Below are 21,499 nucleotides of genomic sequence, written 5' to 3'. Positions count from 1 at the left end.
CATCTCCAATGGTGGTACTTATATTTTTAAGTACTAGTACCTAATTGGTACTCCCATTGGAGCAAAAATAAAATTGTACCTAATAGGTACTAGTTCTACAATAAGACATAGTACCTAAATAATTTTTGTGGGACCCATTTAAAATGATGTTGAGTTATTGGATAGATGTGCTACTAGTGGGACCAATTTAGAACTTTTGAAGAGGTTTTGGGTTGGAGATAATAAGTATTTATTATGTACTATTATTAAAAAATTATAAATGAATGATGTGTACATGTGGGGCCACTTAAGTACTCAAAAATGAGTAGCTCCATTGTGAATGCTCTAAAGTCACTAAAAGGAAGGAGTATATGTGGTACTCAATCTAAATAAAAAGTAAATCACTAAAAAGGGTCCTTAACAGTAAAATTCACATGATTTAAGTTGTCTGCGTACGCAAATATATTAGCAACGTAATTTGACTAAAAGACCAACTTGAATTATTAAATCAAATCTATTATTTTTTTATTATTAAATTAAATATTTTGGAATAAAAAAATGAAAAATCTTTCTTTTGTTTTCGTGCCCAACACTTTTATTAATTCATAAAAAACTTCAAAATCATTTTATTATTTAACAAAAACCTTTAAATTAATCCTTGTTATAAGCACAAATCGGCAGCGTATAGAGAAGAAATAAGAAAATGAACAGAGACAGTCTACTCGCTCGTGTGGGAACCGGAGCCGCTGTTGGCGGTGCTATCGGCGGAGCCGTCGGTAAGTTTTTTCAGATTAATTATCATGGCACAAATTTTGTTATTAGGTTAACGGTGTTAATTTATTTTTGAATTTTTCTGCTGCATGCAGGTGCTGTATATGGAACTTATGATGCAATTAGGTATAAGGTATGTATTTGAATTCCAATTTTTATTTTTATTTTTTAATTTTCATTGATTATTGAATAGCTGAATTGGAAAAGGCAAATGCAGTTTCTGTGTGGCGTTTGATCATTCTTTTTCTTGTTGGAATTTAAGATTGTTAATTTAGATAGATTTTTTTAATTAATGAAGAATAAAATTAAGATAACCATGTGATTAGGCTCAAGTGGTTAATGAGCTCCCCCGAAGATGAATCAATCGGAGATTCATCGGGAGGTACAATTTTTAGCCAGACTTTACTTCCCTTGGGAACCAGAGGGTGAACTCACACAAAAAAGAATAAAATTAAGGTGATTATGTTTTGTGTAATGGAAATCATATTGTGGTAGGTTTATATTTCAAAGTCGAATCATTAAAAAATCAAATATATTATTGATTGCAATTTTAGCATGGTAAAGCAGAATGTGATTCTTCCTGTTTTTTGTCTTGATTCTTAGAGCTTCGAGAAGTAAAAATTAGGACAAACTGAAAGTTGATGCAATTTCTTTTTAGAGTTGCTTTTTTAGTCTTCACAATAGCAGCTATCTGCTATACCGCTGTAGCATTTTTGGAGTTCAGCGCAGCGCCGCTATATAATAACATAGAAGGAACCCACACATAATTGAATGTGTATAATTAAGTGTGGTAAAATATGTTGGAGGATAACTTATAACTTCTGAAACTTAGTTATTTTAGGTTTTTGATTAAGTGAACATGTCTGATTAGGAGAAGAAAAGGAGAAAGAGGAATGAAGAAAAACCCAAGTATTGTATTTCTTCTTACACATCAGGCATGTCTACATCTTGGAGGTTAGGGTTTCTTTGGAAAAAAGTAAATATCAATTGTGATCGGCTGATAGCTGAATACATTATTCAAGTGTAAGGGCTCACCTTAGGCCTTCCTTTTTCTCCCAATCAATCAATAACTGTCCTTACTAAGACTTTGCAATTCAGGGAGAGAAAGTGCTAAACAGAGTTATCATAAAAAAGAAAAATGAGTGGGCTGACTGACCCATGTCCATGGGATGACGTCAGCCCTCCTAACCCTAAAAATATCTTGGGGGAACAAAAACACCTCACTCGATAGGCGGCTATAAAATTAGTGGGTTATATTTTGGGAGTTTCATATGTGGCATATGGGGCAACTGTTGTGGCCTTCTATCTTAGTGCTTGTTAGTTTGGATAAATTATTAGTGACAGAGATACACCCCTTGGCTATTGATTTGGATTTTAAATTTCAAACTCTGTCCCAATGTTTATATTATTTCATGTGCGATCAAGAAAAACCTTATTTAGACTTGGAAGATTATCTTTCTAAAAAGGCAATAACTATAGCACGACATTAACATGGGGGACAATGGACAGAGCAGAGGACACATTGTAGCACATGCACAACCAATAAGCTAAAATAGTGGATGATGGTTATATTAAAACACTTAATATAAGGTTATATGCAGTAATAGCAGTATCCATGTGTGTTTATATGACAACTTTGAGACATCAACTAGCACTGAAGTTATATAATAGATGAAGTTACATATAAGATGACATTAACTATCTGTTTCACATACTTTCATTGTAAAAAAAAGAAAGGAAAAATAATATATATTCTGACTCACGCATCACAGAATGTATTCAATATGAACCGGTCATCATTTATCATCATTTACAATCTGGAAGAAAGGCAAGGATAACATATCCCCCATTTCCACGTTGTAGTTAGTTGAGTGTGATTTCTTCATTACACTATTAATATACAACTATGATATATTTAAGTATCTCATGACTTCATTCTTTTAGTTTCTTGTAATTCTTTCAGATTTGTATCTAATCTTTGAAGTTTGGCTACTATGATGTATTCTTATATTTAGTTTTCAGGTTCCAAGTATGATACTTTGATGGATACTATAACTTCATTTTTTATGATACTCAGCTTTGATGTTGAAACCTTTCAGGTCCCCGGAGTCCTCAAGATTAGGCATATTGGGCAGACAACTATAGGAAGTGCAGCTGTATTTAGCCTGTTTCTTGCAGCAGGAACCTTGATACGTTCTCACTAGTTTGTCTATTGTTAGATTGTGCAGTCATCGTGATGAGTTTTCTTCAAGTGCCGTGTTGTTAACCTTACAGAATGTAGTATTTTCGGTGTCCTAACTAAACTATTATGCTGCTGCAATAAATGTTACTTTTATTTGCTGGGTCATCGAGGTTCCCCTACAGATTCTGCACTTTTCGACCTTTTTCATGAAACTAATGTAATGTTTGGTTCCACATCCAATCTAAAATTATTACATTCCAATACTCTTTTTACCGCGATTTTGTGAAACTAGATCTTCTAGCTTATCTCTCTTACAAAGACACAATAACAGTTTCCCCAAAAGAGTTGTTTCCGTTGGATTTAAACTTGCATTTCCATTATAGGGTATAAAAGTTACTTAACGGCTCTATCTCCACCAAGTATACAAAAGTTTTATTGTTGCATGATGTATCCACAGAGCATATGTGCTATTAAATTACATGCTTATGAATGTTTAAACAATCTGAAATTTTATGACTTTTAAGGGGTTTACTATTCCTCACCGATCACCATTGAGACAAATCATAATCAAACCCGCTAATATTTGATTTTAGCCACCATCACAAAAGAAATTTAATGAGATCTAGTATGAGTGACAGAGATTTCTTGTTGATTAAACACCCGTGGAAAAAACACTATTTGAAAGATGACATGATACACCCAACAAATGTAAAAACTTCTTACCACACATTTCCATTAACGGGGCATTCAAAGAAGATACGTTGTAAACTATTTTTTTTTTACCGGTCAGTTCTGACATCCGGTGGTTTCAGCCTCCTCCTTATCGCAGTTGCGGAGGATCGAACTGTGGTCCTTCCTATCAAGTTCAGTGCTAATCACCACTGAACAAACTAACGATTGGTAGATATGTCGTAAATTTTCTTTAAAGATTCCACGCCCAGTCAAATTATCATTGGTTGGAATTATGTTCTACAATAATCTCCGGGACACTTTAAATAGCACCACCTTGTTCCAAATTACATCATTTGCTATGAGTTGCACCATCACCATTTCTTGCACATGATCTTGTACCCAAAATAAAAAGCATCCAACAACAAACAACATTCGGCTACCAAATACTCTCCCCAAGTAAACAATCTTCTTCCCTATCTCCGCCCTCTACCACCCACACCCCACCCCAGACTCGCCATTTCAAAGATAGTTACATGTTTATCAGTAACTAAACCAAACAATCGACCAAAATTTTATACATAATCTAATCATATCTTATTTAATTAGTGTTTTCTAACGTTCTTAACTTATAAGATTAATGTTATTTGGTGTTCTTCATGTAAAAATTAATATTATCAACTATTCTGCTACAAAAATTATTATTATCTTTTGTAAGGTTTAGTTCAACTGACAATATCAATATTGTTAGATTGAATATTTGAACCTCGCAATTGTGTGTGAGTTTTAGATGATGCATGCCACTTTATCTATAGACCCTAACAAATTTAATTTATCAATGTATTAAATATCATTGAACATGTTTTGTATGTAATGAGAGATTGCCCTCTCTTTTTTTTCAACATTGGATTACTCTTGAACAGAAGGAACGGTACTACCAGGTATATTGCTTTCAATGGAGATATATGGACTAGGCTACTGCATGCCAATTTTTATGGTCTTGGAGAAATAAAGAATTGCATGTTGAACAATATCATCGTCCCTCCACCCAGGATAGTTTTGAAGAGTGTGAAAGACTATTATGTAGTAGCTGAAAGTCTTAGAATTGGTATTGAATCTAACTCATTCTTACAAAATCGGTTTGTAAGGTGATGATTGCATCTACTTTATAAATATATATTCAGACATCTCGCAACCGATCTGAGACTTCTTAACAGAAAATAATAATAAGTTTATGAGGAATACTTACACGGGTCATTAATATTTGGACACTCAATTTAATCACACATATAATTGAAAAAAAAGTAAAAGAAAAATAAATTAAATAATATGTATCGTTATGTGTGTGAAACTAAAATAAATGTCCAAATATGTTTGACCAAACAAGTATTTTTCTAAGTATGTGGTTATCTTTACCTTGGCAAAGTAGCGATGATAGCTTGGAAAGCTCCTAGAGTTGGTTGGGTGAAGCTTAATACTTATGGTGGGTTAATTAGAGATAGTGATCAGTAATTTTTTTTTGTCAAGTAGTCTAGTGGCTAGAGTCTCACACATTTAAATGTGGAGAAAAATGGAATCGGGGGTTCGAACCCCGACCACTTTAATAATGTCTCTGATAGCTATCATTTGAGCTACACTTATGGGACAGTGATCCGTAATTTTTAATCATTAATTAATCAACAAATCAAAATAAGGCTTATCAAAAAAAAAAAAAAACAAATCAAAATAAGTTTGTTAAAATAACAACTCTTTTTTTTTTTTTTTGACAATATTAAAATTACAACTCTTATATATTTACCCACTTTTTCTCCCTTTACACATTATTCACTTTTAGATGATCCAAAATCCTTTTACTATTTATATAATAACTTCCCTAGCTTTTTCACTTAGCCTCCTTCAATTTCTCTAATTTATTATTTTCCTTTTGTTTTGGTTTAAAAACCAAAATTGAATATGATATCACAAAGGGTGTCTTTCTGTATTGCATATAAATGCTGGATGGCATTAGCTGAATGGTCAGTTTGTTGTATTACGTTGGCTGAAGATATAGCTCGTTCTCTCCGAACCCATCGTCATCAAGAAGAAGAAGAAGAAGAATGAAGAATCAAGCAGTGATATGTTTCTTTTAGGTACTAATCAATTTTTGACATTATTGAGACTTTAGGGTTTATTCTTGCTCATGAAGTGTCAAGAGTTTTCATACTGAGTGGTGGTTATTTAATTTGTATCTTTTTTTTTTGGAGAGGAATCAATAATATCGTTTTAAGCAAAGATTTACGTGTATGTTTCGTTTTCTTATAATATTTTTATTTAAGTTTATTTTAGAGGATGGTTAGTTTTTTTTTCCTTCCGTTTTTGTATTGATCATTCGGTTTCTAGAGAAAGGGGACTTAGAAATTCAAAATTCGATCAATGTAGGTAAAACATGTCTTTAGTTAGTTTGGTAAATTTCATTAATCACACGAGTCTATTATTTTAATTAATTTTTTCAATTAGACTTTAGATTTAGGGATTGGTTGTTATTCGTCATGAAAAACTTCTAGCATATTTTAAGGAATCAATATTGTTTTCTTGCAAAGATTTAAGGGTATGTTTGATTTTTCAATTGTTACAATATATATAATCAATTGCAATTTTAGTCTCCCTCTAACTTTATCATTATGCATAATTAGTCCCCCTATTTTAAAATTAGACGGTTACATCTTTTCACTAAATATTTGATCTAAAATATGGTGGTATGATATTTTTTAAATGAAGTTTTAAGAAAAGTTTCTTATAATATCATTCGTGTTGATTTTCCCATCATCAAATTATTTACAAGCGTTTCTTTTTTTTAACCAAACAAACTTAATTCATATCATTAACTAATAAATGTTCAATACTTAAGAGAATAATCTCAAATCTATGAAAACTAGCCCAAACATTGGCCGCCCTAGCAAGAGTATGATAAACCAAATTCGTCTGTCTCCTAACAAATTTAACCTCAAAGTTTACACAAGAAGATGACATAAGAAGAATATATAATGTCGTTAACAATTAAACTAAATTCTGAATGGCCTCGTCTTCTCGAATGGATAGCGTCAACCAACAACTTTGATTCACTTTCAAATTGAACTCGCTAAAATCCACGATGGATAGCCTCTTTCATAGCATGTAATAGTGCATATGCTTCGCCTTCCACTATGGAATAAAAAGGTTGTTGTCATTAAGTCAAACTAGCTACAAAATTCTCATTGGTATCACGAAAGCAAAGATTCGTAGAAGTAACACCAGACCCAACTACAAACGCAACATTTACCAAGTGATTTAAATATATTATATCACCAATTGATCCTCTTGAATTTATTTTTTATTTTTTTTTAAAAAAAATGTGATATATATTAATAAAGAGAAAAGTGGAATACAAAAGAGGGGGTCAAGCCAAACCCTCAAAAACTAACAAAATATATAACTAGGAAGGCCAAGTTTATTCCTAGTAAGCTCATCTCTAATACAAATAGGAGGTGAAGTCCACCAAGTGTATTAATTCACAGCCAAACCTAAAGAAGCAAGCTTATCCGCGCAGTGATTATTTTCCTATAAATATGAGATATCAAAAAATTCATCTGGCTAGCTTTAACCAAACAGTTCTTCTATCTGATTTTTAGTTGCCAAGGCACAACACTAGCCGACTTAATAGCCAAAGAAACTAACATAGAGTCACTCTCAATCCACAACTGATTCCATTGCCTATCAAATGCACATTCCATTGCCTCTTGAATTGTTTTCATCCTTTGATACTCAAATTTGTTGGACGTCTCAAATTAAATTACACATTATATAACCGTTCAAAAAAAATTACATAAACTATAAATCCGTCCTATTTTTGTTCACAAAAAGTCACTTGAAAATTTCCATCTTTATGTGTGTCTTATAAGTAGAGGTGGAAATAGGGTAGGCCGAGCTAGGTTTTGCAAGCCTGAGATTGACCTGTCAAAAAATTGAATGCATAAGTCTGGCCTGTGAGCTTATTTTTTAGGCCTCGATCTCACCTTTTGATAGTCTGGTCTGTTAGCCTGTTTAAAAACCTATTTAATATGAACATATTTAAATAAATATTATTATGAACTAATAAACCAATGTTCCTTTTGATATTTTAAAGAATTTGATTATATATGTCATCATATTTCAATTCTAGTTTATAATAATAAATATTTATATACGTGAAAAACTAAAGTAGATTAATAAACTTAAACTACTGAAAAACAAAGTACAAATTTTAATATATAAATAAAAATAGTAGTAAAAATGTTATTCATATTAACTTAAATAGGCCGTCCTAGTAAGCTTAAAAGACTTTTTTAATGGCATGCAACATGATCTTTTTATTTATAAAAAAGTTTTGGCCTAAGCCTGTGTAGGCTAAGTCACAGGCCCGTGTAGACAGTCTGACCTATTCCTACCTCTACTCATAAGGAAAGAAAAGAGAAATCAATTTATGTTCATTTGCTGCTATAACTTCCTCATCAAAACTAGGTATATGAAAATCATAAACTTTGAAGATCTTTATGTTCTTGACCGCTTATGCTAGCTAAATGTTTACTTACATAATTTAAGTTTATCGAAAATATATGTTTTTTTTATTAACCATCTGATTTTTAACTTAGAGATTCGGTAATTAATTTATGTTCAATTGTTACTATACTTTCCTCATCGAATTTTAGTATATGAAAATCATAAAATTTCAAGACTTCATGTTCTTGTCAACTTATGCTAAAGGGTCACTTACATAGTTTAAGTTTATAGAACACATGCGATTTTTATTTTTTTTATTAATCCTCAGGTTCTTGTGGAAGGGGTCTAGCAATTCAAAGTTCGACTACAAGATAAGTAAAGCCTTGACCAAAAATTGTTTTCACAAATAATCGAATTTGGGTTCTCCGGAACGATTTATCTTAGGGAAGCTCAATAATCACATGCAAATTTTAATCAATATAAAAGCATGCAGTGAAAAGTCTTCATTAAAAGTGTGTTACTACCACCAGTACTATAACACAATGAATTTGTCAAAACGATAAGAGATTTAAAGCATATTATACATCCAATTTAGTAGTTTAAATCGATCAATCCAAATTTTAAATGGAGATCACCTTTTTTTTTATAATATTTTACACTTTTCAATTATTTTACACTTTTTTTTCTTTCCTTTCTTTCTTTCTCAGAAAAACAACTCAACGCAAAGTGGCTGAAATCTACTACAAGTTTTCAAAAAATTTAAAATGGATTCCACTAAACTTGCAATATACTTCCAAAATTATATTTTTCATCAATATATAAAATAAAATGTTTTTTTTTTATTAGCCAAAAAAATATGAGAAGGCAACGATAATTTTATAATTTTTTTTATAAGAAACAGGAAACGCATAAACGCACCATCTTCTTCTCCGCCGCACCGTGGCGTCACCTTCTTCTCCACCGCATTTTCACGTCTTCCGTTCATTCTCTTCCAAACTCAGAACCACAATTCCTCCAAACCAAGTGAAGACTTGTTATAGAAAAAACTCATAGCTGGATTCTTCATCAGCCATTTTCAATTTCAGTTGGAGGTTAGTAAGTAATTTGAATTATCTCATCTCATTAGTTATGGGGTTGATGTTTGGGGTTTTATTAAATTATAGAAGGATTTGAATTGATTCATAATATCTATTCTATGCACAGTAGAAATGTTAAAGTTGATATTGATCAGAACTTAGGGATAGATATAGATTTGTTTTATCATGTTACAGAACATAGTGTTTCAAAACATAAACTTATCAAAAAAATGATCTTCAATATTAAGAGATCAGTGCAAGGGTAGTTGATCCTAACTGGATAAGAGATCTGCGGCCTTAATGATGAAAGAGGGGGTGAGGACGTTGGCTTTTCCATAATGGTTGTGTACCTGCAGCCACTCCGACAATCAACTAAGACTCATGAGTGTGAGGTTTTCAGGGTTTACAAATAGTGCATCTGAATTTGAGTCATAAGTTATAGCTTGTATAGGAGGAGAATTAGGGTTTTAGGACTCAAACCCCTATTTGGACAGCTGTCTGTGATCAAATCATGATGTGATATTAATCGCCGGTCCTGCTTGGGTATGCCTCTAGGGCACGTCAACGACATAGTCTGCTCTATACTAGTTACTTGGGAGTGACCCAGCCTGTTGTTGAATTTGCCTTGGCCCAGTCTGAAATAGTAGTGTTGACGAAAATTAACTTTGGAGGGTGGGGGAGAACTGAACATGTAAATAACTGTTTTGTTGACTATGGAGAAAGTAGAAATGCTTTGTTGTCGTGATAGGTAATTTCTGCTAGAAGATGAATAAAAGGAGAGGCACTAAGAATGCATTTTTTGAAATATTTAGTTAAAAGCGATAACAAGGGAGGAAGCAGTGTTGTCAATCGCCAATCGTAGAAAATAGTGTTTTGTAAAAATTCTGCTATGCTGCATAGTCTGTATATTGGTTTGCTATGTGACCAGAGTTTCTCAGTTTGTATTTTCTGATTTTAGCAAAGATAACACATGCCTACTGATAATCTGCATTTACAAATTTTAACTTTATCGTGAATGGCATGTAGTGCATTGGGACTAGTTCAGCATGTTATCAAATAGAGGCTATAGTGGTGCTATAGCGAAACAGAATTCGAACAAATTTTTGTTGTTCCACGATACACTATTTAGTGCTAAGTGTTGTCATATAGCGGCTACAACTGCACTATAGTACTGTAGTGTAGTGAAATTTTAATAACCTGCTATTTTCTGCAATCCGCCGTTGACAACACTATTTACTAGTAATATGGATTTAATTAACTGTTTTTTTCATATGGCCAAGCATGGAAATCCCAATACTAATACCATGTAGTTTTATCCAGAATTTGCTGTGTTGCATGTAGATGTTGCAGTCGTAAATCAGGAAAAAAGAATTAAAGAGAATTCTGTATCTGAATGGCTGCTTCAGCAAAAACTCTCACAAATAGCAATTGCACAACAGATGAAGATTGGACGGTTGTTTTACCCCGTCGTGGAAGACAAAAAAGAAAAATTACCGAAGTTGGAAGAATTTTGGAAGAAAAACAAGAACCATGGACTCCAACAGATTCTCAGACAGATCCAAGCAGAGAAGCACCGTTAATGCAGAAAATGGAAGACTATATTAGTAAGATTGGGAACTCTCAGTTCTATCACACTTTCAGCGATCAGATTCAAACATCAGCTTTAGATTCTTTCCACAGGGTTTTGGGCTCAGAAACAAAGATGCAAATGGTAATTTATGGTATTGGCAGCATTGAATTGTATGAGCCCCCGTGTTTGCAACTTAGCATTGCAATGTTGATGAAACGAGATTTCAATTGGATTGGAAACATAGAGGTATTTGATCCTATTCTGTCTGCAACTGAGTCTCGGGTTTTAGAAGCTCTCGGTTGTACTGTCATGTCCATAAACGAGCATGGGAAGCGAGAAGCTCTAAAGCCGACAATGTTCTTCATGCCTCACTGCGAAGCAGAGTTATATATCAACCTTTTGCGGGCAAATTGGAAACTGAATCTCTTAAAAAACATGGTATTATTTGGGAACAGTTTTGAAGCATACGAGGAGCATTTGGCATTATGCAAGTACACATCTATTCCGAACTCAATAGGGCATATCTTGGCTGCCAGAAGTTTCACAAGCGAATTCAAAATCGAAACAATTTCTGATGATTATTATAAAGCATTTCATGATTCAAGTTGGCATTTTTTCAGTCCTGTACACGAGACAGAGCTGCAATTTATCAATTCTTGATGGAGTCTATCTCAATCAATATTTTGTTGTACACCATTTTAGCATATTATTGCTCAAGAAAATCCTTGATATTTGGCTCTTGCAATTTTGTACACCACTTAATTTCTCCAAATATCCTTCATATTCGACTCTTATGCCTAAGGGCTAGTTTGTATGTCTTATTTTTACATAGTAAAAATAAAATTATTTTCACCAATTTATATACATGTTATTCCTACAATTTTAAGTAAACGATGTCACACAACGTGGGATTGACTCGAACCAATGTAGCACAATTTGTTATCTTTCGTAGATCAATTGATCCGTGTAACACTGTAATGTATGATTTTATGCGACGGAGTATGGGTTAAACACAGGGCGGACCAAATCCTGTATTGATCTCTATATACAAAAAAAAAAAATAAAACAAAAATTATTGCTTGTCACACATTATAGCATTTTATTTTAATGGAGACATTATAGCATGCTTGAAATCAATAAATCATGTGAATCCATTTGATTTTTTAAGATTCCATTTAGAACTTTATTTATTGATTCATTCTACTCGTGCAACGTTTCTTTTATAAGCTAAGAAGTACTCGTGCAAGTTGGAATATTGTTTCACTTACCATTTGACCAAAAAACAAAAAATAATCGTCCGTCTATTATAGTAATAATAATTGATACAAAAGCTCAAGCCTGGCATATAAGACTCTACCAAGCTTTTTGTTAAAAGAAAAAGAAGATAGACTATAATAAGTTGCTACTGTTTTGCTTTTAATTGAGTTTAATTTGAAAATTTCTTGTATCGTCTTAAAAAATCATGCTTAAGTTTGACAGTTGTGACATTTCACTTAAGCTTTTATGATTTATGATCCATTTGATCTACTAAAAAAATAAGTGATTAGACAATTTTAATTATACTATGTTTAATTCTAAAACTGTTCATGAACAAAATAGAAGGCAAATTATTGAACAAAAATTAACATTTTTGTCCCTCACAAGTCTACAGGACAATTTTTATTTTTTTTATTTTTTCACCACCAGTTTAATATAGTCCGGGGGTCAGTTCTGGCATCAAGTGGTTTCAGCCCCCTCCCGATCGCAGTTGCGGGGATCGAACCGTGATCCTACCTACCAAGTTCAACGTCAATCACCACTGAAACAACTAACGATTGGTTTACAAGACAGCTCTTTGTCCAAATTACAAGTTGTCTAAAATACAAAATACTCTCAAATGTTATTTAATACCGTAAAAAATTTGTGTTGTCCTTCTTTCCTATATTGTTCTGCCAAATGTTATTCCGTTCAATAATTTCCTTTTGCCGATCAAATACACCCTTATTTTGCACATTCTATATATGTGTGACTTTAATATCAATATTTTATTATTTATAAAAGTAATATAATAAAAATATTATAATTGTTTGGAAAAAAACACCTGTAATCTAAAATATTAAAATTGTATTTTATTTCGTGTACAAGAAAACTCATGTAAAAGCACAAGTGCGGTCCTTTGTTTCAAAAAGAGACAGCCGGTGGGGCTGACTTTAGCTTCCTCCCACCCTACTGCCCAATTCAAACATCACACACACAACACAACAAAAAGTGGGTTAGTTAGTTGGATGCTATAATTCCCATTTTTATTTTTGTTCATTACTTAATTAATTTTTTATTTTATTTGATAGTAGATGATTGATTTCATTGTTGTCGTCCCAATTTATAGTGTGAGTATAAGATGATCAGGTCTTGGCTGGTGCTACTCGTGAGTTTAAATCGAATTAGTTCAAATATGAATGCATAACTGAATCGGAGATATGTGAGTGCACATATCTTATTTGCATGATGCTTTGATACTAGAAATAATTATGTGTTTTAGTGCTTATCTGTCGTGCATAACTCCAAATAGTTAGAAAGGCGAAACATGATAATGATTCTAGATGCTCTTATGTCGAGATAGAATGACATTCGTGATAATGTTTAAGTTACGTCCTCCTCAGGCCTGAGGTAATCACCTCAATCCTTCTTGATGAAGGACCCTTTGTTGGGCTGCATGGTAACTCCATAGTGAGCTTCCTTGTTGGGCAGCCCATAAGATAATTGGACTACACCATTTTTGCCACATCGGCGCAAAATTAGGCGGTGACTGAAAAATTAAAAGGGTAGCAAATTTGGAAGCCAAAATTGCATAAAATAAATTACGTGGCCAAAATCGCATCATTAAAAATTAGGGGGGGGGTCAAAGTTAATGTATTTGATAAATAGTATTGACCAAATACATAAACATTTCCCGTCTCATATATCTCTTATAAAAAGACAAGAAGGAATATTAAATGTATATAATTTAAAAATTAAATCAATAATTAATTCCTAAAATAAATAGATATTTATTTATAATTTTAAATAATTTTCAAGTCAAAATTTTCTTCAAAAACTCTTATCTTATCTCATCATCTTTATCTTAAAGCCAATTAAAGAAACATGAAATTTTATCAACTCATATACTTTATTCGGTCCTTAATATAAGTAAAAAATTAACTTTTTTAGATTCATGGAATAATTGATGTATTTGGTCTAAAAATAGACCAAGTACATTACTCATTTTATGAATATAAAATTTCTAATTTATAGATTTTAAATAATTTTTAACTTTTTAAAATTGTTTTTCAAAAAGTCTGTGTCAAAGTCAACTATAAAAACATAAATATATGTTGACTCATATAACTCTTATAAAAAGACAAAAGGGAATATTAAATCTATATAGTTAAAAAATTAAATATTAAAAAAAAGGAGATAGCTTAAATAATTAAACCAATCTTGACCAAAATAAAAATAAAAATTAAACCAATAATTAATTCCTAAAATAAAAAAAAATCCATTTCTAATTTAAAGTTTTTAAATAATTTTCAACTTTTTTCCCACTCTGTCAAAATTCTTCTTCAAGAACATGACAGAAAATTCTTCTTCATGAAGTCTTATCTCTTCCTCTCTGTCTTACAGCACAACTACATAAACAACAGATTTTCAACTTCTTATTACAAATTTCCAATCACTCAAACAAACATAACAGAATCTCTCTACAAAACCAATAATCATAATCACAACATCAAATAGCTTCAACAAAAATAAATCATACAAACAGAAAACAACAACAACTATCACAACAAAAACAAAAAACCGTTGCCATAAACCAAATAAAAAAAGCAAAATATTACAAAAAAAAAACAAAGAAAAGAAAGAAGAAAGAAGAAAAAAAAACACTGATTTTTTTCCGTCGTGTTTACTCCTCCGCGCCGGAAAGTCATCGCCGTCGTCATCCACCGCTTCAATTTTTAAGGTAAGAAAGAAAATTTCTTCAATAATTTATCATTGAAAAAAAAAATTCAGCTCAATTTTGATTATGAAAATTGAATTGATTCTTTGCGAATTTCAGGAAAAAAAGTCGAATTTTCGAAGATGTCGAGGTTTGCGTTCTTCAACCGATCGAATACGATTCATGCATCATCATCAGAAAAATCTGAGAAACCATTCGATCATCTTTTAGACCGGTCCGGTTCACTGACCCGATTCTACGGTTCAGTAGAAACGGCGAAATCTTCAATTCGTGGAAGGATGGTGAAGAAGCTCTGCAATTTATTCGAATCGACGAAAGAATCATCGGCGAAATTTAATATGAAACCCCCGCACCATGGTTCGGAACCACGTTCGGGATCGAAATTAGGGTTAAAAGCTCGATCGGAATTAGGTTCGGAAGAATCGGGTATGTTGTTTCGGTTACCCGGAGCTGAGGATCGGATTGTGGTGTATTTGACAAGTTTGAGAGGAATTAGAAGAACATTTGAAGATTGTAATGCTGTTAAGATGATTCTGAAAGGGTTTAGGGTTTGGGTTGATGAAAGAGATGTTTCTATGGATTGTGCTTATAGAAAAGAATTGCAGGTACTAAATTTTGTTAATTACATTGATAATTATGATTATGATTATAATCTTTACTTATTATTCATTTGATAATTATGATGTTTACTTTTTTTTTTTTTTTAATTATGATGTTTAATAATGTTATAGATTTTACTAATTTAGATATATAGATCATAAAATTTGTAACGTATGGTGAAAAACGATGGCCATGATTTAGTACATTTTTTTTTTTTTAAATTTTTGTCTCCTTTCATCTTGAATTGATTTTGGTGTATAATGTTTTTAATAGTTTTGAGAATAGTGGTCGAATATGGTTGATGCAGTCTCAATTGTGGTCGTGTAGCAATTGCTTAGAAATTTTGTATTTGAATAAGTAATGTGTGATCCGGATTGTTAGATTAAGATTAGATGACCCACATGTTTTTTTTTTTTGAAACTGCAATAAATTTATTGAAAAAAACTCCACCTAAACACAAGTAGTGTTTGGTGAGAAAAAGTCAGAATACAAAAAGAGGCATATAGGAGCTAGCAACAGAAACAACAAGAAAAGCTCAACAAGGGAGCCAAAAAAGCAACACAACCACAACCACAATACAGAGAAACGAAAAACACCTATATAATAGCAATAGTAACACCAAACCCCATCCTTCCAACACAACAAGTAGTCACCTATTGAAGCAATCAAAAGGACTCCAATTCCATTCATAGAGAAGGCATGGCCCAGATGCCATTCTACTGATGAACCATTTCCAAGACACTAATTTAATTTGATCCACCATCTCTTCAATATTCACCACTTTGTTATTGAAGACACAATCATTTCTATGCTTCCAAATTACCCACATGAATGAGTTCCAAACAAGAATTAATCCAGCCTTTGCTCTTTTACCTTTGGCACAACCTACTAACATAGCAAACGAAATCGCAAGGCTTGGAGGAATAATTATTATAAGCCCCAACCATCTCATAATTCCATACCAGACCTTCGCAGCACACCGACAATGTAGAAACAAATGTGTCGAAGTTTCCACAGCGGAGCCACACAAAACACAGTTCACATATTGTTCCTGTAACATATGTCGCCTCAACAAATTATCTTTAGTTTGAATCCTATTGAGTAGCAATTGCCAAGAAAACGCACAGACCTTTGACGGGGCAGCAGACTTCCAAATATTGTAGAAGACAAATTCATGAAGAGGCTCACTAATAGACACTGCACTGGAATTTTGACTCAACAACAAATAACAGGATTTCACAGAGAAACCATCATCAACACTGGCCTTCCATACCCATCTATCCTCCTGTTCTATTGGCTGTAACACTCCAATAACCTGTAGCAGTTGGATTTTGAGTTGCTCTTCCCAGTCAAAAAACCTCCTGCGCCACTGCAACTCCCAAACCCAGTGGTTACCATCCCACCTTCCCATATTAAAAACTGAGTTTTCTTTCTGAACAGAGATGCTATAAAGCCGCGGAAATTGGACACGAAGTGCTTGGTTACCCACCCAAATATCAGTCCAAAATTTTGTGTAGCTTCCATTACCAACCTTCTTCTCGACCGCCGTTGAGAACCAATCTGAATTTTTATCCAAATTACAGATATCCATCCACCATTTGGAAGCCAACCGTATCACCACCTCCTGACCTGGGTTTACATTACCAATGATATTATCACCATATTTTGCAGCAACCACCTCTTTCCACACCTCATTATCTAGTGACAACAATTTCCATCTCCATTTCGACAAAAGACTAATATTAACCAAACGGAGGTCCCTAATACCCAGCCCAGCCTCCTTTTTTGGTTTGCATACATCCTCCCATTTCACCCAACATGTTCTATTCTTCTTCGACAGTCCACCCCATAAAAATTTTCTCTGAATCTTCACCACCTCCTTCCAAACTTTCACTGGCATCTTCATAAAGGATAAATAGAAGATCGGGATAGCGCTCAACACCGCATTTATTAACACAATTCGCCCTCCCAAACTAACATATTTGTTCCCCCAAGATCCAAGCCTTCCCCTAATAACATTAAGCATCGGCTCCCAGGTAGCTAATTTGCGAGGATTAGCCCCTACCGGTAAGCCGAGATACTTAAAGGGAGTGCGCCCAATCCGACAGTTCAGAAAATCAGATGCCATACCAAGGAAATCATCAGAAACATTCACCCCGACAAGACAACTCTTCCAGAAATTTACCTTCAGTCCTGACGCCATTTCAAACCCACGTAAAATCGCCTTCAAGGCCCATAGATTGTCCACAGTTGGCCAACGTTCATGGCGAAACGTGGGTTGTTCAATCTCGATCCAGTGTGACAGTGTCTATGTCGATGATTGTGTGATTGTATGAATCCAAATCCCAATGAGAAAATAGCGAAGTCTCATCACATATCATTAGTTTTTTGGTAACTTTAACATGAATTATAACTTTCGACGTGATTGCACTAGTATGTTTCGTCATAATTGAACTTGTATATTGTTGCTGCAGAGTGTGATGGGTGAAGAGCATGTAGCACTACCTCAGGTGTTTATAAAGGGAAAGTACATTGGTGGTGCTGATGAGATTAAGTCTCTATTTGAAACTGGTGATTTGAAAAGGATTCTTGAAGGGTTTCCCAAGGTGAAGCCTGGTTTTGTTTGTGAGAATTGTGGAGATGCTAGGTTTGTACCTTGTGATAATTGCCATGGAAGTAGGAAAATATTCGACGAGGATGAAGGGTTGTTGAAGAGATGCATGGAGTGCAATGAGAATGGACTTACTAGATGCTCATATTGCTGTTCTTGAATGATTTTAGGTGATAATGAAAACGAAGACGATGATGGTATAGATGAGATTCTGCTTCGAATCTTTATATTGTGGTAAAATATGAGAAAATGCGATCAAAATTATGATGCCGTTGTGGGGATCTAAAAATCCTTTAAAACTATGCTCCGATTATGATGATGTTTTGCGCCTTGAACAACATTTTGCTTTGTTCAAGGGCATTTTTTTTACTTCAACATTAAACATAACTACAAAACTGGTATCATAATGTATTAATGTTCATATGTAAATATATAAACAAAGATCTAGTTTATGATGAGCATGAGATTTTTATTCCCTTTTCATCCAATTCTCTGATGGTTGTGTTCCCATTTTCTTGTATATAATGGTTATGTAATGTCTTCATTCTTGGACTTTTAGCAGGGACTTTTTTGTTTGTACCATTGACTCTGAATCTCTGATAAATTTAAGCTTATAAATTGCTTAGGAAAAAACTAATTCTTGTAAACATCTGATTTTAAGCAAAAAAAAGGTGGTTGGTTAAACCAAATATGTAGTATTAACTTAATATGACATCTTTGTTTATAAAAATCAATGGCAAATAAATTTTTGTTGGTAGGTCAAAAATTAAAGATTTAGTATGGAATTAGATTAGTTGCTGTCACTACTGCATATAGTCAGTTGATTGAAACCATCTGATTTTAAGCAAACCACATTTTAAGACATCATTTTAATTTTTTTAATATAAACAATAGTTGTGGTCACATTTTTTTAATTTTTTTTTATTTAAAATGAACAATATTTATTCATTCAAATTGATAGAATACATTGATGTAGTACAAATTCAAAATCGTTAAAAATAAAAAGGATAAATATGCAAGATATCCATGGCTCGGATAGTGATTTAGAGTCTGCGAAATCGAAAGAGAACTCGACGATGATGGATGCTGTGGTGGTGCTTTGCTAACAAAAATTTAAAATAAATTAAACAACTAAGAGATTGAGCCATAGTAACTTTTGTTTTTATGGCTTTTGGGATTTAGATCCTCTCCCGTCACTAAATGATATTGTTCAATTTTAACTTTTAATTTTTATTAAATATTAATTATTAATACTATAGTATAATTGATGTGGTTCAGATTAACGCATAACATAAAATTGAAGAAAAAGGACCGTAGAATATTTGCACCCATTGGATGGCATTTTACTGTTTCAAATAGCTCACAAATATTAAAACGAATTATTATTTAAATAAATGACGATCTCTTAATAAAAAAATATCTTTGTTTTATGCCACGTCAATTAATGCTCAATGTGGTATCTGTATGGTATCTATGTGACGTGTGCCATTTGTCAAATGAGTTTGTCAAATCAGAGTAGAGATCAATATTGAGAATGACAAAATGTGTGGAGACTATAAATATAATACTTCCTCCGGTCTTTAATATAAGAGAAATTCGTTGAAAATCCAATGTATCTAGTTCATATTAAAAAAATTTACTTTTTAAATTTCTACTTATATTAAGAATCGGAGGGAGTAAAATTTAAATGGGACTAACTTTGGAAGGTTGGTAAATGTGAGACAAACAACATATTAAAACAAAAATAAAAAATGATATATTTAGAGATATTAAAATCAGATTTAGTACAAAGACTCTCCAATTTAGTCTATTGATTATTAGTTGGTGATTCCACAAATGTCGAAGCATTCGGTGGAGGTGGTGAAGACATGGCGGATGCACCGACAGATCCGTTAGCGGTGGAGCCGACAAAGAATCGACGGCTTCACTAGCTCCACCAGTGGTGAAGCCTGAGGCTTCACCGAAAATGAAACCGACAGCTCCACCACTGAAAAAGCGTTGAAAATTGTATGAGGAGATATCAAAATTTCCTCTAAACCCGTAATTTATTCAATTTGAATGACAATGTTTTTCCCTTTTTGCTCCAATGGTGTGAGGTTCTGGAGCACCCACAACCTCAGGGTGCCGGTAGTCAAAAGTTTCTTGTTCACAACACTAGAAGATGTTGCAGTAAGATAACTCTTACTCTCCTAAATCGTTTTTATTTTAGTTTACCATTTTGCAGTTTATTTTCTCTGGACTTTTATTTTTCTTCTTTTCTTATTTCTTTCTCGCAAATTACCCATCATCTCTTCTCAATTTTCCTTTAAAGACCCATCCGATATAAGGATCTTTTCCCTCATTTGTTTATGCAAATTTGCTAACACAGTGTTTTTTTTTTTTCTTCTTTCTTTTATGTCCCGTCCAACTTTTTAGTTCAATATTCAACGGGCACTAATTTATTGTTTTTATTATTATTATTATTTGAAGTTGCTATTTAACATGGAAATCAATCAATTTGATAATGGTCTTTCATTATATTTTCCTGATTTATAAGTTTTACGATAGTATACTCATATGTTCCTTTTTATAATATCAAAATGAATATAATTATGAGATTTATTGAATAATTGATGTATCCGATCTATATTATATAAATTAAGTATATCAACTATTCAACAATTTTAAAAAATGGATTTTTGCTTATAAGAAACAGAAAATAGAGAAGTACATTATGTTTCTTATGTTTATGCATGTATGTGAAAAGACGAAAGATTTCAAAAGAATATTCTCTCTAGGATATTTTATAAACAAATTTCACATTTGTAAGTTCATTCCAAATACATTATTTTATGCAATGAACCTATAAAGGTGAAATTTGCTTATAAAATGTCGAGGGAGTAGATGAAAATAAATTAGAGACGAAACAAATAAGTAATTATATTTTGATAAAATAATAGAATATTACAAATAAAATTTGTGTGATTATTTAAATATAATAAGTTATTTGATAAATAATAGATAAATAAATGTAATAGGGATTTCATAAACATAAAATAAAACAATAACGATTGAAATTACAATTATCTTGTATTTCAATCATATATATAATATCATTCCCACATGACATGCATGACTATAAGAGTCATATTTAATAAATAAAAAATGAGAGAAATATTATTCTTAATTCACAAGATATATTGATTGGTATATAGTTGTTGGTGTTATTTGTTATTGAAACGCATGACTATAATAAATTTTTTTTGGTGAATATGATTATAATCATTTAATTCATGAGAGTTAGAGAAAATAAATTGAACGTGAATCACGAAATATCTTTTTAGAAACGACGTAGTGAGAATTTTTTTTCTTCTTGAATAGTTTTTCTTTTTATTTTCCTTCTTTTTAGCTTGCTTACAAAAAAAAGGAAGAAAAAATGGATTATATTTGTTGCTAAAAATGTTTTGCCGGAGGTAAATATAGAAGAAGATGATTTAATTTTAGTTTCAAAATATTTATGTCAATGAATCTATATGTATGATAGGCCTAAGGCCTTGACGTCAAAAGATTTATATGTCTACAATTATTTCTTGGC

At 32.5% G+C, this 21,499-nt stretch overlaps 3 protein-coding genes across 4 annotated transcripts; all 3 read left to right on the top strand.

Annotated features, from left to right (window-relative positions):
- The first annotated feature begins 512 nt into the window (after positions 1–512).
- On the top strand, positions 513–3,208 carry LOC123913267. The gene is made up of 3 exons (XM_045963957.1): positions 513–755; positions 846–883; positions 2,850–3,208. The coding sequence occupies exons 1-3, from the start codon at positions 683–685 to the stop codon at positions 2,952–2,954; spliced, it is 216 nt and encodes a 71-aa protein (XP_045819913.1). The 5' UTR covers positions 513–682; the 3' UTR covers positions 2,955–3,208.
- Positions 3,209–8,951: 5,743 nt separating this feature from the next.
- Positions 8,952–11,605, top strand: LOC123913264 (protein SENSITIVITY TO RED LIGHT REDUCED 1). Of its 2 annotated transcripts, none has more exons than XM_045963955.1 (2): positions 8,952–9,186; positions 10,492–11,605. In XM_045963955.1, the coding sequence occupies exon 2, from the start codon at positions 10,565–10,567 to the stop codon at positions 11,399–11,401; it is 837 nt and encodes a 278-aa protein (XP_045819911.1). In that variant the 5' UTR covers positions 8,952–9,186; positions 10,492–10,564; the 3' UTR covers positions 11,402–11,605. The 2 variants fall into 2 exon arrangements, with proteins under 2 accessions (XP_045819911.1, XP_045819912.1); XM_045963956.1 differs by having other exon boundaries at positions 8,965–9,186; positions 10,513–11,605.
- Positions 11,606–14,289: 2,684 nt separating this feature from the next.
- Positions 14,290–18,408, top strand: LOC123913263 (uncharacterized protein At5g39865-like). The gene is made up of 3 exons (XM_045963954.1): positions 14,290–14,717; positions 14,814–15,319; positions 17,789–18,408. Exons 2-3 carry the CDS (start codon positions 14,837–14,839, stop codon positions 18,083–18,085), a joined length of 780 nt encoding a protein of 259 aa, XP_045819910.1. The 5' UTR covers positions 14,290–14,717; positions 14,814–14,836; the 3' UTR covers positions 18,086–18,408.
- The last annotated feature ends 3,091 nt before the right edge of the window (positions 18,409–21,499 follow it).

This window comes from Trifolium pratense, linkage group LG3 (genome assembly GCF_020283565.1).
Source record: "Trifolium pratense cultivar HEN17-A07 linkage group LG3, ARS_RC_1.1, whole genome shotgun sequence".
NCBI lineage: Eukaryota > Viridiplantae > Streptophyta > Magnoliopsida > Fabales > Fabaceae > Trifolium > Trifolium pratense.
Note: the sequence above shows the minus strand (reverse complement) of the source record. Positions and strands in the feature narration are given on the sequence as shown.

Coding starts and splice junctions, on each gene's coding strand:
- LOC123913267 (XM_045963957.1), top strand. CDS start 683: ATGAACAGAGACAGTCTACTCGCTCGTGTGGGAACCGGAGCCGCTGTT. Junction 756..845: donor TGCTATCGGCGGAGCCGTCG/GTAAGTTTTTTC, acceptor TGCTGCATGCAG/GTGCTGTATATGGAACTTAT. Junction 884..2,849: donor ATGATGCAATTAGGTATAAG/GTATGTATTTGA, acceptor GAAACCTTTCAG/GTCCCCGGAGTCCTCAAGAT.
- LOC123913263 (XM_045963954.1), top strand. CDS start 14,837: ATGTCGAGGTTTGCGTTCTTCAACCGATCGAATACGATTCATGCATCA. Junction 15,320..17,788: donor CTTATAGAAAAGAATTGCAG/GTACTAAATTTT, acceptor TTGTTGCTGCAG/AGTGTGATGGGTGAAGAGCA.
- LOC123913264 (XM_045963955.1), top strand. CDS start 10,565: ATGGCTGCTTCAGCAAAAACTCTCACAAATAGCAATTGCACAACAGAT.